At 40.1% G+C, this 16,264-nt stretch overlaps 1 protein-coding gene across 2 annotated transcripts in view; it reads left to right on the top strand.

Moving 5' to 3' along the window:
- The window catches only part of SLC2A12 (solute carrier family 2 member 12), a 59,239-nt gene that overhangs the window by 31,647 nt on the left and 11,328 nt on the right, over positions 1-16,264 (top strand). For both annotated transcript variants that reach the window (XM_082669189.1, XM_082669190.1), the window contains 2 exons: positions 8,135-8,257; positions 11,925-12,057. In XM_082669189.1, coding sequence (XP_082525315.1) covers positions 8,135-8,257; positions 11,925-12,057 — 256 coding nt within the window. The remainder of the gene's footprint in view (positions 1-8,134; positions 8,258-11,924; positions 12,058-16,264) is intronic.

The raw sequence follows: 16,264 nt of genomic DNA, 5'->3' as shown, positions 1-16,264 counted from the left end.
ATTGAATTATGATGCCATGGTCCTCCTCACCTCCCTTCTATGCACACCATTCCAGTTAGGTCAAGACTAAAGAAAATACATGTGTTGCTTGAAATATGGTTCATTTCTGCATTACCTACAGTCAAGAGAGTTTTCTAGGTTATCAGACGGGTGTTACAGAAAATTCTGAGTCTTTGGCGAAAGGTGAAAGGTGTGATTTAGGTTGAGAAACACCCAACTGTCCATTCTTCTAAGTTGGTGCAACTAATTTAGACTCTGTGTCCTGTGTGCACACAAACTTTGGCTTGTTCATTGTTGTTTCCTTGAGCCTAACCTAGGGCCTGGCCCACAATAGGGGCTCAAGAAATATTTGTTAGATGAGTCAAAAAAAGTTTCTGGAACTCTCTCAGCTTCTGTGATGAAGGGGAACTGTCTCTCTAGTCTAGGGTTGACATATCCTGATCTTCTCTAGTATGAATCTGTGTCAATATCTAGGCCATCAGAAATAAAAGTGGTTTGTGGGGAACCCCATGCACATTTGACCAAAAGTTATATCTGAGTAAAACTATTCAACTGAGGATGTGTGGCCACCTCTAATTCATTTGATGACTAAAGAAGTTTCATGTTTTAAATTTACTAAAATTAAGGCCATTTAAAAAAATGTATGGTGTTAGCCAAAATATTCATTTCCAAATTTCCATATTTGCTCCAAATACAAGATTCAACCTTTCCCCTGGAGTGGGAAAAAAAAAAAAAAAAAAAGAGAGAGATTGAGATTAGTCATATCATGGGATAATAATTCCTACCTTGGTTTAGTAATTGAATGTTTTAGAACTTAACTCTTTCCAAAAAAGATTTGAGACAACTCCTTCCTGGTTTTCCTAAGAGAAATATGTAGAAGTCTGAGCCTGGAATTTGTTTACTTAATTAGTGTTAGAGCTTATAGAAATATTTCAGTGGATTATCTCAGGCTTAACAATCACGTTAAATTTCTCAGATGTAAGCTGGAAGTCTAAAGTTAATAATAGCAATAAAAGATCTTTGTAGAAAAATCCTACCATAGCCACAAGTAATCAAACTCTCAAGAACTGTAAACTGGCTGATATTTGAGCCCACTCGCAAGCTTACAAGTTAGCCTCAGTTTCATGGATTTTGACAAAGACACAAGACTCCTTGGTCAGAGACAAAGGACAGTTTATTATTCATAGCAATAGCCATAGCCAGACTACCAGCATTTGCACAAATTCCCCAGGCCCCAATACCCACAGGGCATTATGAACCAGGCCAGGTGACACCTATACCTAGACTGGGTTATTTTAGAGGAGAGGAACCCCAAGCTTAGGGAACCCAAATCTTTTATAATAGACAGTAAGCCAGCCTGATTTTTCCCCTGGAGGGAGACATTATCTTTAATTTACTGGATAGTAAACAAAACTTTGCTCTAGAGGGGACACTCTGTCTTCCAAGGTTGTTTGTTTTATGAACATCCTTAGAAAGACAGCCTGGAACAAAATTGGTGCTTTTTCTCATGAGACATGCTGAAATGCGAGACCCATGAAAAATCGTCTTTCAACTCAAACACTCTGAAAAGGCCAATTTTCTGTTTAAAACAAGAAATTAGAACTTCTTAAGGTACAAAGATTGTAGAGCCTAGCTTTTTGTTTTGTTCGGTTTTATGGAGTTTAACCAGTCTTTTGGAGGATGGTTATCAGTAGGAAGCATATGACTCATCTGCCATAACATTTGAATTTAGACTTTATACCTAAATATCTCCAGCTCTTCCAAAAGCAATTGTTTATGCGTTGTTTGTACAGCTAAAAATTATGACAATTCCAGGGGTGTGGAACAGCAGGTTCTAATCTGGAAGTTTACTCAGCTGCTTCACTCTAAGATATACAGGGTTTAGAGCAAAGGGTTGCAGACCAGAATTATATCAAATGTGTTCAAAGATATTTTGATATTCTTCGTATTTCCTCCTAGACACCAGGCCCCTAATATTCCAAACCATCACCGTCAAAGACTTTTTAGTGCTCACCCTCTTTTTCTATCATTCTTCTTGGATAATCACATACTCTTAGAGAAGAGGCATATTGATTAAATTATTATTCTTTAAACAGGAGAATTTTATTATCAAATGTAGCCATTATACAATCGTATTCACACAATGGGTTTGTGTTAATTGTGTCTACCTTTAATATCTTTCAAATCTTTTTTTTTCCTTTTAAATCTTACATTTCAGTTATCATCAATATTCACACCAATACTGTTCCTTTTTTTTCCAGTTAATTAAAAGTTATTTTGTTTGATTAAAGTGGTGATTTATATGGTCCTCTGGTGTTAGTCATTGCAATAATGCAAAGTAAACAAATAATAGTATCTGAATGGTTTTATACTAAATTTGCACCCAAGCAAGAGGAAAAACTTAAAGAAATATGTGCCTTAGCTAATTAAATCTCACTCTCCTCTTTGGAGTTAAATGATGCACAGTGGTACCTAATAGAACCAAAGAGTCTAAAACTACATTTTTGTAGCATGAACACAGCTAAACAAAGAGAAGTAACACCATTTACAACATTACCAAAGGCAACTCTTCACATAATGTAATACATCGGTGTTTAACTTTCCTCTCCATCCCACGCTATGATCATAGGCCCATGCCCTTGAAAATTACGAATATCAGACAGTAAAGACATTAAAGAAACAGACTAAGTTTTTAACACTATCTTAATAAACACAGCATTCACCTGTTACTTTATTGTTTTTCAGAACACAATGTTAAACATTTTTCCAAGGAACACCTGTAACATTAAAAACTATTAATACTTTTCTCATTGGAGTCTGAAGCATCATTCATGAAAAAAGCACAGCATAAAATGTTGCATGTGAAGCATGACATTCAAGTTATAGTGTAAACCAGAAAAGACTAATTTCTTGTATCTCCTTCCCTTTTTTGTTTTGCCTTTTGAACTCTAGTTCAGTGATCTGCAAATTGGGATAAGCATAATCCTGGAGGCTACTTTCTGGAATATTCCTTCAATGATACATCAAAGGAAATCAATTTTTGGATTTTTAGGAAAAGTCTGTTTCCTAAAATTTCTTCTTCCCTGTCTTGCCAGTAATAACTATTCTTCCACTTAAAAGAAAGCACACCTGTTACCCACCAGAAATCTTATTATGATATATGTTCCCAATTATAAAAACCTTAGGAACGCTAATGAAAAAGACAGTTGGAAATATTGGTGTAGGTGTGGTATGGAAAAATGACTCTAATGACTAGATAATAATTCTCTCATAAGCCTAGATATTTCTAATAATTTACTTTCAACAAAACTGTAGGATGACCTAATCAAGCTATCAGCTGATATATCATTACAACAAACTTTTGTTGTTAATTTAAAGAATGTAGTGACACTCTAAAACTTTTTCAACTCCCCATCTATTTTTATTATTCTTGAAAACAGTACATTTCATCTCCCTTTTTTTTTTTTTTTTTTGGCCTGTGCCACGGGGCATGTGGGATCCTAGTTCCCTGACCAGGAATCGAACCCGCGTCCCCTGCATTGAAAGCGTGGAGTCTTAACCACTGGACCGCCAAGGAAATCCCCCACATTTCATCTATTTGAAAATGATGTCAACTTTATGTTAAATGCCTTATTGTTATATTTTTAAATGGATGAAGATGAGTATCAAATAGGTATTGTATTTAAATTCCACTGGAAATACTTGAGTGATATAATTATTCTCTACTGTAAATATAGAGTTTAAAAATACCATAGAAATTGCATCTTTTGCTGTCATTTAAATTTATGGTAAAAAAATGTTAGATGTTGATTTATAAATGAAAGAAAGTACTTAGTTTTTCTAATTATTTTAAAGGCTACACAAGCAAGAAAGTTTGGAGACCACTGCCACCGTTCTTATTCCCAATTAGTACCTGATCACAAAAGGGTTCCATTTTTAACTCTGGCATTTTTTATTAAGGGTTATTTCATTTAATCCAATTTCCTAAAAAATATTTTAAGAAATCATTTCGGTTGATTCTGACTAGAAATCATTAAGATAGAAAGATTGGGAACATTGAGGTTTTATTTCATTGTTTTCCTGTTAAGTAATCCAAGATCATATTCTTGAAAAAAAGTATTTTAAAAGAGGCCAGGAGTAAGCAAAACTCAGAGAGACTGAGAAAAGGGAGAATACAAAAAATAAAAATAAAGTAAAGCTACAGTATCACTGATGATATTGGAGATGGTGGCCTACGGTGGAGTATATTTTTAAAGGACAAGACTTTCCCACTCAAGGAACTTATGGGGCCATAATTTAACTGGCTTCACTCCTACAAAGTATAGGACACTGGCTCCATCAAGTTGTTGAGAACTCTGCAGCCTAAGTGTAGAACTTCCTCCAAAGTTACTAGGAGTTCCCTGGTAAGAGTTTCAAGGCCTCCATGAGTCTTTCAAACCTGAGGCTGCCATGCCAGGTGGTTCAGAAAATGCTCAGGCCAAATGGAAAGCATGCCTGAAATGCTGCGGGGGTTGAATCTGAAAGCACAGGGAGAGAAATGACAGCCTCAGTGGAAAAAAATGTTCAGCAGTGGCTGAAATACGGAGGAGGGAGGAGCTAAGTGTGGCTGTTGATATGCGACAGAGCTCAGCCATATCCACTGATTGGCCCTATTCATTCAAGTTCATGTCCTCCATTGCAAACAAAGACATTTCAACGTATTTGTCCTTCATGGTCTTTTTATGACACTCTGTACAGCCATAAACTCTGCAGATCTCATCTGGATCAGGCAAGTTCTGATGGGCAGCCCTGGTGATTTAATGCCATGTGAAATATGAGGTTCAATATTTGTGGACAATTAGCTCCCAGCAAGACCAAAATTTCCTCAACCCTTGTAACCTAGAGAAGACTTTAAAGACACGTGCAGACTCTGACATTTACACAAGTACATATTGCTGAGGTGGGCCTGGAATAATGGGGTTAAAGGTGAAATAACAGGCATCGAGGAGAATTGTTGCAGGGCCTGCTAAGCTGCAGTGAGTAGCTTCATTCACTGTAGAAGAGTTATTATATCTCTGACTACTCTGTGGATTCCTCACGAGCAGATAGCGCAAAGCACCCCCTGTGGGCCTGTCATCAGGGAAGGGGATAATGAGGACAGCCAGAGAGAGCCACCATTTTACTGTGGCATGTGACAATAGCTTGATTTTTGTTGGAGAGAAATTAGGCCATCTCATTGGAAAAACATTAGGGATTCAAACAACAACAAAAAAACTTCCACCTGTTATTATTGAATACCAATATATATCCGCATGTGATGATTTATACCTCTTTGCTCTTTACTTATGAATTGAAAGAGCTTCTCCATTCCTTCTGCTTTGGGTGCTCACAGCCCTTTTTCAGGCAACATGGAGGCCTATAAGATTCTGGCACCATCTTGCTCCTAAGTCTTCCATGGAAAGACTTTACCCTCTCAGTAAATTCTATCTTGCTGCAAGTTCCACTTTCAGATTTTTATTTCACACTCTCTGGATCTGATAACCTGCGATTTTTATGGTTCTGAGATCATTGTTAAAATTATTTTAACATTATTATTTATTAATTAATTAAATTAATTTACAAATATTTATTAATTATTTACTCTCCTTATTTTTGACTTGACAGGTTCCATATTGGGGGTGTTGAACCATCCTTGTCAAAACCTTTGTCAATTGTTGCAACATCCAGTTTGTCAATATTACAAAAACCAAGGCATCGATTCTTGAATTTTCTCCACTAGATCAAAAAAGAAGTAGTCGCATTCAGCAATGATATATTACTTTTGGAAATGTCAGGTGTAAGTTTTGCCTGACAACAGGGCCCATCAGAGACTGACGGAAGTCTGTTTTTCAGTATTCAGTTCATTGCTCACTGACTGGTTAAACTGCCCAAGAACTTGGCTCAGCTGCTGCACTGAATGCGTGCCTAGGACAGGCCTCAGTGGGGTTGCTGGGTGCTTTTAGGTGAGCCCTCGACAGTTCAGACTGAGCACTTATAACTAGTGCTTTGTGCAACTGTCCCATCTTCTTGTCGGTAAGATCCACCACTCTCTGTAACAGCAGGATCAACTCATTCTCATCTGAGGACAGCGTGGAAAGGATTTTCCCCAAACCCCACCAAATAATTCCAAGAAGCCATCATGATGCAAGGTGGGGAGGGGAAGTGGGGTATATCAGAGGTGATGAAGTGGGGATGGAAGTAGATCAAGAAAACCAGTGCTAACTCTTGTCAAAGAAAATCAGCATGTCCATTCCCCCACCTTTTCCTCACGGCTGCTAGAGCAAAAGACCATAAGGAACGCTCTGCTCCACCCCTACCCTCACCAAATACCCAAGGCAGGAAGGGGCCTGGGGGATTGGCTTGCAGCATAGATCATTTATCTTCAACAGAGTGGACTTACATACTTTCATCTTGTATTTGCCCAAGGACAGGTCATTACAAAGGCTTCACCAGAATTATGCAGCTGTCATTCTACTCAGATCCAGATCCCCTGTCTTGCAAACCTCAAGGCAAGGTTACCTGAGCTTTGCACCTGTCTCCAAGGATATAATCTGCAAGAATCTAGTGAAGGTCTTCTGGGGGAAAGAGTGGAGGGGAGGGATCTGGAATGTTATTTTTGAATTCCCTATTAATTAGAACAATAATAATCATGTTCCTTTGGTTACGGTTCTCGCCCCCGCCCTACGTAGATTCACTTGGAGAAGATAATCAAGAAAAAAAATGTGTTTCCAGCCCTCTTGTATAATTTAAATATTTTTCTTACTTTAAAACAGCACATTTACTCGGAGCAGGTGTTTTCTCTACAGAGCATGACCTTGTCGTGAGAGGTGACTTTTCAATCAGAGACACAGGTGACTGCTCCAGGATTCTGGCTGGCCCTGGCAGCCCAGGTGGTTGCTGGCGGGGGGCCGCTCCCTGGCCTCTCGCTTCTTCCCTCACACCGCCTCCTCTCGGGCAAGAAGATGCATCTGGTCTGTATCTGAACACCGGCTTTGCAACACAATGTGACTTAGCCAGCAGGGAGCAGGGCTGGGACAGCTCCTAAGCCCTTCTTTCCTCAGAATCAGAGGTGCTGATACTCCACATTTATGTATTCATTAACGAATATTTATTGAGCCACCCCCAAGAGAGCACCAAGATGAAGAAGCATGAGTTCCAGAGGCTGCCCAGGCTCAGCGCCACCTCTGCTGCCACCTCTGAGCTCTGGGACCTTGGCAAATTATGAACTCCTTTAAGCCTCCATTTCCTCTTCTATAAAAGAGGGAGAGCGATATAGTTCCTATCTGGTAGGAATTCAGCGAGGATCAAATGAGATAAGGTTTGTAAAGGTCTCAGCCCATTGGAAGAACTGGTAGCTATTCGGCAAACTGGATTTGATAGGCTGTGAGCAGAAGACAAGTTAATTTGCTCCTCTGCTGCCCTTTCTAATCCCGTCAGGCAGGTCCTATAATGTTTTGTGTCACTCTCAGATCATAAAAAGTCCTCTGATCAGTTTTCGTGCCAAGAGTCGTCTCCTTTCAGAAAGTCAAATGTTTGGCCTGGCGTAACACCGAATCCTGGAGCTCTGTCTAATTGAGAGCTTCTCTCCACCCAGCTTGCCACAGGCCAGGAAGCCCAAGTGGGGGAGGGGAGAGGAGCCAGCCTCCTTCCTCCGCCCTCCTGGCTCTACTTCCTACCCACTCCGTAGCTATGATGTTGGACTTGGCAAAGGTCGGGGGCAGAGGAGGTTACAGGTAAGGGTCCAGAGGAAAGCAGATAGATCCGGGTTCTGGCACTGAGGCTCATAGCTGCCCCTTGTCGTGGGCAGATGGCCCTAGCCACTGCCCTTTCTGTTTGCGTGTCTCAGGCCAGTGTCCCCTACCAGCCCTTTATGTCCCTCCCTCTACTTCCAGGGACCATTGTCAAGCTCTCTCAGTGTTTCTCCTGAATCCCTTCTCACTTGATTGGAGCTGAGGAGGAAGCACACTCTCTCCTCCCTCGTCCTGTAAAAGGACATGGCCCTGCTCTCCAACCACAGATCACGAGGGACTAGGGCAGAGGTCAGTGGGCTGGCCCTCAGCTTCAATGGCTTTTTGATCACTTTGCTGTCCCCCACCCACTCTTCCTTGTCTTCCAGTGCCCTGGCTGGTGCTGAGTGAGATTTTTCCTGGTGGAATTCGAGGACGAGCCATGGCTCTAACTTCTAGCATGAACTGGGGCATCAATCTCCTCATCTCTCTGACCTTTTTGACTGTGACAGGTAAGAACTCGCTTTCCTCTAACGCCTTTTGTGCTCTTAGGACAAATCTTAGGGAAGCACACTCGCCTGAAAAACATTTTCTCGTCAACACACTCAAAAGTAAAGAGAATGGTAGTGAACCTGATGTACTGACCACCCAATTTAAAACTTTATCAGTCTTCATTTATGACCCCACCTGCTCTGCCCCCCAAATTATTTGGAGTCATTGTCCAAACATGTCATTTTTTCTCTAAAATTTCAGCAGGGACCTCTAAAAGATAAGACATTTAAACACTATAACTTCAACATCCTTATCACACCTAAAAATATTATACTATTAATAGTCTCTTGGTATCAAGTATCCAGTCTGTGTTCACATCCTTCCAATTGTCTCATAATTATTTTTTATAGTTTGTTTGAATCACAATCCAAATACTTAATTGATATGTCTCATAATCTGTACGTTTCACCTCCATTTCTCCTCCCCCTACACTTTATATTTTTAATGAAGAAACTGGGTCGTTTGTTTCATAGGGTTTTCCCCGGGGTTGGATTTGCCGATTGTAGTCACATCACGTGACCCTCTGTCCTTTGCGTTTCCTGTAAACTGCTATTTGGATGTAGAGGCTGACAAAGATTTAGATTTTCTTGTTTATTTGCAAACTCCTTCCCAGGTGATGGCCTGTGTCCTGCCATCAGAGGCATGTCCTGTGTGCTTATCTCCCACTTTGTCATGCCTGCATCCTTTGAGGATCATTTCCCAGATCCGTTATCTTCATTTCATTATTCCTACTAAGTTTTTTATCAGCAATACTTCTCTTAAGGAGAAATTTCTTCTCATTAGTTATTTGCCTGCCCCGAAGTATGAATCATATAAGAAAGCCAAGATTAATGTTTGAAACTTTCTCTTTATTTTCTACTTTTCAAAATAATGAGGTAGTTCCCCAGCATCCTCCAAAACTGACCAATGAGCTGAGTTTTCATCCCTTCCTTTTATATGTATATATATAATGCATAAATATTAAATAGTATCTATAATACAGAGATAATATATATTGATACCATTTCAAAAGTGGATGTATAGTCAAAAAAGTATATATCTATATGTAGTACTTCTGAATCTTGTTGACTTTTTTTGGAGTATATCTACTTTTGGAAATGAACTTTTAGAGTTATTAATTAAGCACAGTTTGGGTTTTTACACAAAATTTTAAAATATTTATGTCCTACATTTTTGGAAATAGCCCAAGATGAAAGGAAACACAGGAACTGGTCATTTGCATCAACCGTACGTCTCCTGCTTAGATCACACACATAGACCCGTGCTCTTCACCTTCTCACACACACACAACACACACACTTACCTACTGTTTATATGGAGAAGGAGAAATATAAAAGAAAGAATGGAAATGATGAAGGTTGAATAAAGACGACACGAATTTCTGGGAAGGATAGCTAATACATAGGACGAGCTTGATGAAGATTCAGAAGTTCTGCATGGGCTCTTAGAACAAATGTTGGGAAAGCATACTCATTAAAAAAAAAATTCTGGAATGAGCTCAAACCTATAAATGACATTTCATTGGACTAAGTTTGAAATTCTGTACTTCTTTTCAAAAATCAATTTTCCAAGTAAAAGATATAAGGGTTCTGCTTGGTGGCAAGCCCTTGGACACCAACTTTTAGCACAATTTCAGCTGTATCAATAAGAACAGAGTGTACCAGAGACACAGACATACTCTGCTGTGCTCATAATACAGTATATACTGTATTATGCAGTAATGTATGTACTGCAGTATTGCTCTCAGCTCTGAGTAAAATATTTGACGAGGGTTGCAGTGTGCCCACCAAGGGAGGGCGACCTGGATAACATGGCAGGTGACCTATGGTCTGTGAAGAACGGTTGCAAGAGTTTGGGAGTTTGACTTGGACAAGAGGATGCTCAGCAAGGGATGGAGGTGCATTCAAATATTTGTGCCATTTTCGTGAAAAAGGGATGAGGAAGGCTGATCCAGAGGACAAAGCAGAACCTCTGAACCCAAGTTCCCGGAAGGTAGGCTTGGGCTTAGGAATGAGTGAGGAATATGTTTGAAACAGACAGGGCTGACTCACAATGTAGTGTGCATTTTTGATAAGTGATGAGCTCCTTGTTACTGAAAATACTCAAACAGAAGAGCATATAAGTTTGCTGAGATGACGTTTTGGGTTTTTTTTTTTTCCACTTTTTATTTTCTGGTTTTATGCCCCAGAGAGGAAAGAAGGACCAATTCTCCAAGCACTTTATTAAGCACTCTCTTGGACAAAACCCTGTGTTAGCACCAAGAAAAGCACAGAGGGAGCGGACTGCAATTAAAATTGCCAGAAGGACTGCAGAGCTGTTCCTTCTCTCTGCTTCTCCCCACCTCAGCACAGCTGACCTATAAGTGGTTAATATGCATAGCTCCTTCCACTTTGCATTACCAAATGCCTTCCGCATAACTGCTCAGTCAATGTTCCCGACTGACCAGTTGTGATTTGTGGCCGCTAAGGGCTATTTGCATTGTTTCAGTCTGTGGCTGGTCTGAGCCTGTGTTCAAAAAAATCCAGCCTCCTCCTCCCTGCTCCTGGCCACACTGGACTTTCCGCTGAGCCTGGGGTGCCGCAGTGCAAGGGCAGACTCAAGTGCATCGGGGGCCACCTCTCACCAGCTAACATACCTTGACCTTGGTCAGTACTACAAAGGGACTGTACCTCTGGCTAGAAGCGCTCAGAGGGAAAACTAGGTTGGCGGGTGAGATCCATCAGAACCTGGAGGGTCCTGCTTCTTGCTGATGCATCTTAGCAAGTCAATGCCTTTCATTCGAACCATTATCACTTTTTTTCTCTGAATCCAGGAAGCAGTATTACAAATACTGCCAGCTACTAAAATGATGAAATATTGCCAACAGGAAACGATTTATTCAAATCAGAGAAAAGAAGGCGGAGCTCATTCCAAGAAGAGTCCATCTGTATAAATAGGTCTTTAAAAATGTCTACCAAGTAGAAACCAAACTGCTATGGCGGGGATTCCCAAGAGAGGAATGGTAGAGGGTGAGGAGAGAGGAGATAGTTTACCTCCTGTTTTATGTGTTTCTGTGTTGTTTGAGGTTTTTTTTTTTTTTTTTGGCAATGAGCATTTCTATTACCATTTTGTTTGTTTTTGGTTTTTGGGTGTTTTTTTTTGCGGTACACGGGCCTCTCACTGTTGTGGCCTCTCCCGCTGCAGAGCACAGGCTGCGGACGCGCAGGCCCAGCGGCCATGGCTCACGGGCCAAGCCGCTCCGCGGCACGTGGGATCCTCCCGGACCGGTGCACGAACCCGTGTCCCCCGCATCGCGGGCGGACTCTCAACCACTGCGCCACCAGGGAAGCCCTCTATTACCATTTTGAAGACGAAAAGTATTATGTTCACCAAGAAGATGGCATTGGGTTTAAACTGTGATATTTACAAGACTGCTATTCACTTTACCAAGAAAGCTGGGGTTGTTTGTGAAAATGAAACTTTCAGAGGCTGGCTATATTTTTAATTTGTGATTGCTATTTCCCTGGGTACAACCAGCATGTTTGAAAATACATATGTTTTCATATATGCTGTAAGAAGCAGCTGTCCACAAATGGGATGAAAGCAACACAAAATGCATCTCTAACCAATTTCTTTTGTCCTCTCTAGATCTCATTGGCCTGCCATGTGTGTGCTTTATATATACAATTATGAGTCTAGCATCTCTGGTTTTTGTTGTTGTGTTTATACCCGAAACAAAGGGATGCTCTTTGGAACAAATATCAATGGAGCTGGCAAAAGAGTGAGTATTATGTGCACTGCTCTCCAAACAACACTCTTTGATCAAAACTTCAGCTTTTATATACAGTGGAATAATAATAATATCTGAAATTTTTTAGGATATTCCCTTTGGTGGAGAAACCATATCTCAAAGCATAATTCGAGTTTCTCTGCCATGCGTTTAATTTGGCTAATTCAGCTAAGGAATTAGAATAAGCAGAGCTTTCTAACAAGTGAAACTTTCAAAGCTCTTTTCAGTAATGATTGAAGAACCTCGCCCATCTCTGGTTTTCCACACAGTGGGTGGGAGTTGCTTGGGGTTTCAGGTGGTCCTGGAATGTCATGCTTGCCTTGTGCTAGCACCGTGGGCTTCAGCCTTCCACCTCTATCACATTTGTAGGTCTCTAAGCCCTAAACACTTGTTAAGGCTAAGGTTACCAGGAAAACTCTTGGGCTTAAATGTCTACAATTATTCCAAATATGGCACAAAGTGCACTAAGAAAGATAAAGAGTTTCCTACATGAATAGGCAGTTAGAACACTGGTTAAATAAAATTCATAGGGAGAGACTGCTTGAACAATTTGACGTAGCAGTGGCCTGGAGAATACTCCCCTCTTCTTTAGGAGCAGGTCTCACAGCTCTGACTGTCGAAACTGTGGCCTGGGGGAGGAGAGGATGCACAGGGGCCAGGAATGAAGGGGAACTTGTTGCTCTTCCTAGGATTTAATCATTCTGCCCAAAAATGTAGGGATACTTGTTCGTGGACTTTAATATAACAGGAGGAAACTACATAATTACAGTTTGTGCCTTTCTTCTAAAACAACTTTCATTACAGTAAAGAGAAATGTACGATGGCTACAGAAATTGTGGGCATAGCGGTTCTTCAGCTTTTGTCTGAAGGAAGGGTAAAGCTGATAGGTGAATTGATGGTAGGTATGTGTACAAATATATAGACTGAGCTCTTAATCCTGGCTTATTAGTATTATATAATATTTTTTTATTATTATTAGGGTATGAAGTAAGTAGGAATATGGATGTTTTTTACTTTGTACCTTATATACTTTAAAATGGTTTACAGGGAATTCCCTGGCGGTCCAGTGGTTAGGACTTGGCACTCTCACTGTCAGGGCCCGGGTTCAATACCTGGTCAGGGAACTAAGATCTCACAAGCCGAGAGGGGTGGCCAAAAAAAAAAAAAAAAGGTTTACATTTTAAAGACATTTCATTTTAGTAAGCAGAAAAACTTTTCTCTTAACTCAAGGTAAATGTCAACTGTAGGGATAATTTTTGATGCTGATAAGGTCCTATTTTGAAAGCCTTCAATGAAAATGAAAAGTATTCATTTACAAAGAGAAATATAATTGTCAGGAAAGCCGGCTATCTCCTTGGCCTGGCCAGAGCATTGCCTGGCTCTATTCAAGTTGAAGTCAAATAATTGGATTTCTTGGAGAGCACAGAAACTGAACGACAATTAATTACACATACATGATTCAAATAACTAACAGCCTCAGACCTTGATAACACAGTGCATTCATCTGTAAACTGTAACATGAGAGTTATCTTTGAAGAGTTAACCCTATAGCCTTATGCCTTAAGGGCCAATGCAAATCCTCATCTTCAAAGCCTTGAGTAACCCTAGCCCTGATAGTATTCCTTTCACCAGGATCATCAATATTTTCTAATCCCACTTTTTTTTTTTTTTTTGGTCACGCCACAGGGCATGCAGGATCTTAGTTTCCTGACCAGGGATCGAACCTGTGACCCTTGCAGTGGACATGGGGAGCCCTAACCACTGGACTGCCAGGGAATTCCCCCCATTTTCTTTTTATATTGCCTTAGCTAAAACTCCGGTGATTTCACTTCCTTCATTAAGTAGGTTATAAAGTTTTGGCATCTGGGAATGGTCTTGGCCCATTACCTTTCATATGTAACCTCTACAGTGCCTAGCTTGAAATTGATTCCTAGCAGATGATTAAAAAGTAGCCACTGTTCAGTTGGATACCTTGTGGTCAATCCAATGCTGAATTCATTGTGTGTGGGGATTAGATTAGGGGTAACAATATAAACCACAACAAGTTTTGATCTGTGGTTCACAGACGAGATTTAATCTTATGATCTAACAATCTGTGCAACAGCAAGAGGTATGTGTTCAGAAAAGGGAGACATATGGCCTGCACCATACCACTCCCTGCCCGCAACTTCAGAGATTATTCATTCAACTCATTGTTGATTATCTACTATGGAGTAGACACTGTCTTAGGAAAAGACTGAAAATATAGGAGACAAAGAACCCATAGCTCCTTTATTTGGAGAGGCAGACCAGAAAACAGACCACTGCAATACACTGTGCTGGCAAGTGCAAAGGAAGGGCATATGTACTGGGGTAGAGAATGCCTTTAAAAATAAAGGTTTGTTACAATTCTTGTGAGCAGTACTAACTAAAAAATTGAAGCAGGGAGAAAGCAGTAATGAATTCATTGAACGAAACTAAGAATCACTCCTCATTGCCCTCTTTTTTAAAAAGTCTAACTTGAAGGCAGAATGTACTCAACGAATTAAGGTTAAGAAACCTTTAGATTTTTTTTTTTAATATGGGGCTGTCAGAATGGATCAAATTTCAAACCAAATGAAAATTTGAAGACAAAACTTAAGCCAATCTTTCCATCCAGTAGGCCTCCAGAATAAGACATTCCGTAAGAACATAGTGATCTGGGTGTCTAAGACTCAACAAAACATATTCATTCATTCAGAATTCGGGGTGGGGAAGAAATCTGTCTAAATTAACAAAACTCTGCATTATGAAATGTTTTTGAATTACTCAAACTTAAATCCAGTCCCTCTCCAAGAAAGTTTTAAATTGCAAATTAGGAGAGATCCAAAAGCCCGAGTACTACCCACCCCTAGACAGATTCCACAAGTACCAGGAGGTTGGTGTAGAGGAACAAATAGAGGTAAGGGCACAGGTGAGAATTATGAAAGACGAGGTGGCAAAACAGTTCTGCATTTCAAGTTCATTTCTAGGAGGAGCAAGCAGCAGTGTCTACCAGGGATGCATTTTTGTGGGGAAAGCCCAGTACCTGAGGGCAGAAAGGAAACAGTTGCCTTCAGAAATCTTGGCTAACTCCGATTTCTGCAACATCAGAGAGCCTGGGACATGCCTTAGCTTGAAGCAGTAGGTTGGCAAATGCCTTAAAAATGAAAATGTAAGCAGCCTGAATGATATAAATTGACCAAAGTTATGTATGAAGTATGTGTGTTAAACGAGGTTCCCTGGAGGGAAATGGCAGAGGCAAAAATAGAAATAAAATACATAATGGTATTGAAAAGTGATCGAACTAGCTAAGTGAACGTGGGGGTGGTGGAAAGCCCCCGGGGACTTGTGAGGACACGAAAGTTGAAGTGAACTCGAAGATGGAGGACGGCTACTGCCGAGCTAAGGGAGTCTTCATGAACTTCGGAGTTAATGAAACAATTAATCAACTTTTGTCCCCAGGGAAAGAGAGTCCAGATGTGTATGTCCCAATGATTTCCTAAGCAGCAAGAAAGGAAACTATTTATAATATCAAATTAACTTCAAATTTGGTACTCCATACCGCTTGATATTTTCCTTTCTCATATTTGGAGTCGGCTTCTTTTCCTTCTATTTCTACAAGGCTGAGAAAACAAATATTCTTCCAAAGTTGTTAAGTTTCTTGTAAGATAAACAATGACTCAGTGGAGAGGTCAGAAAAGATTTCAGCAATAATGTAATTTGAAAGGATTTCATTTTGAACTTGTGCCCTGCCAGCTACAAGCACAAACACAAAATGGGACATTTGCCATATGTGCTGTTTCAGCTGTGACTTTCATTCTTTTCCCCAGTTTAAGTGGAAACAATTAGAGAAAACTAACAAGTTAATGTTTTGTAAATATTTTAGTTCTGAGACTTAGGTTATTTTTCACTTTTAGCAGCTCATTTTATGTGGTCATTCCTTCATTCACTCACCCAAATTCATTTATTCGCTAAATACTTATTGAGCACCTGTTCCGTGCCACGCACTGTTCTAGGTGCTATAACATTAATCAGTGAGCAAAAATGCCATGAGAATTAAGATAGTAAGTGTGTGTGTGTGTGGGTACTTTTGTTTTTTGGGGTTTTTGTTTCGTTGTACATTTTTATTAGAGTAGTTGATTTACAATGTTGTGTTAGTGTTTGCTGTACAGCAAAGTGAATCAGTTATACATATACA

The sequence above is a fragment of the Grampus griseus genome (genome assembly GCF_964374135.1).
Source record: "Grampus griseus genome assembly, chromosome: 13".
In the NCBI taxonomy this organism is placed as follows: domain Eukaryota; kingdom Metazoa; phylum Chordata; class Mammalia; order Artiodactyla; family Delphinidae; genus Grampus; species Grampus griseus.
Note: the sequence above shows the minus strand (reverse complement) of the source record. Positions and strands in the feature narration are given on the sequence as shown.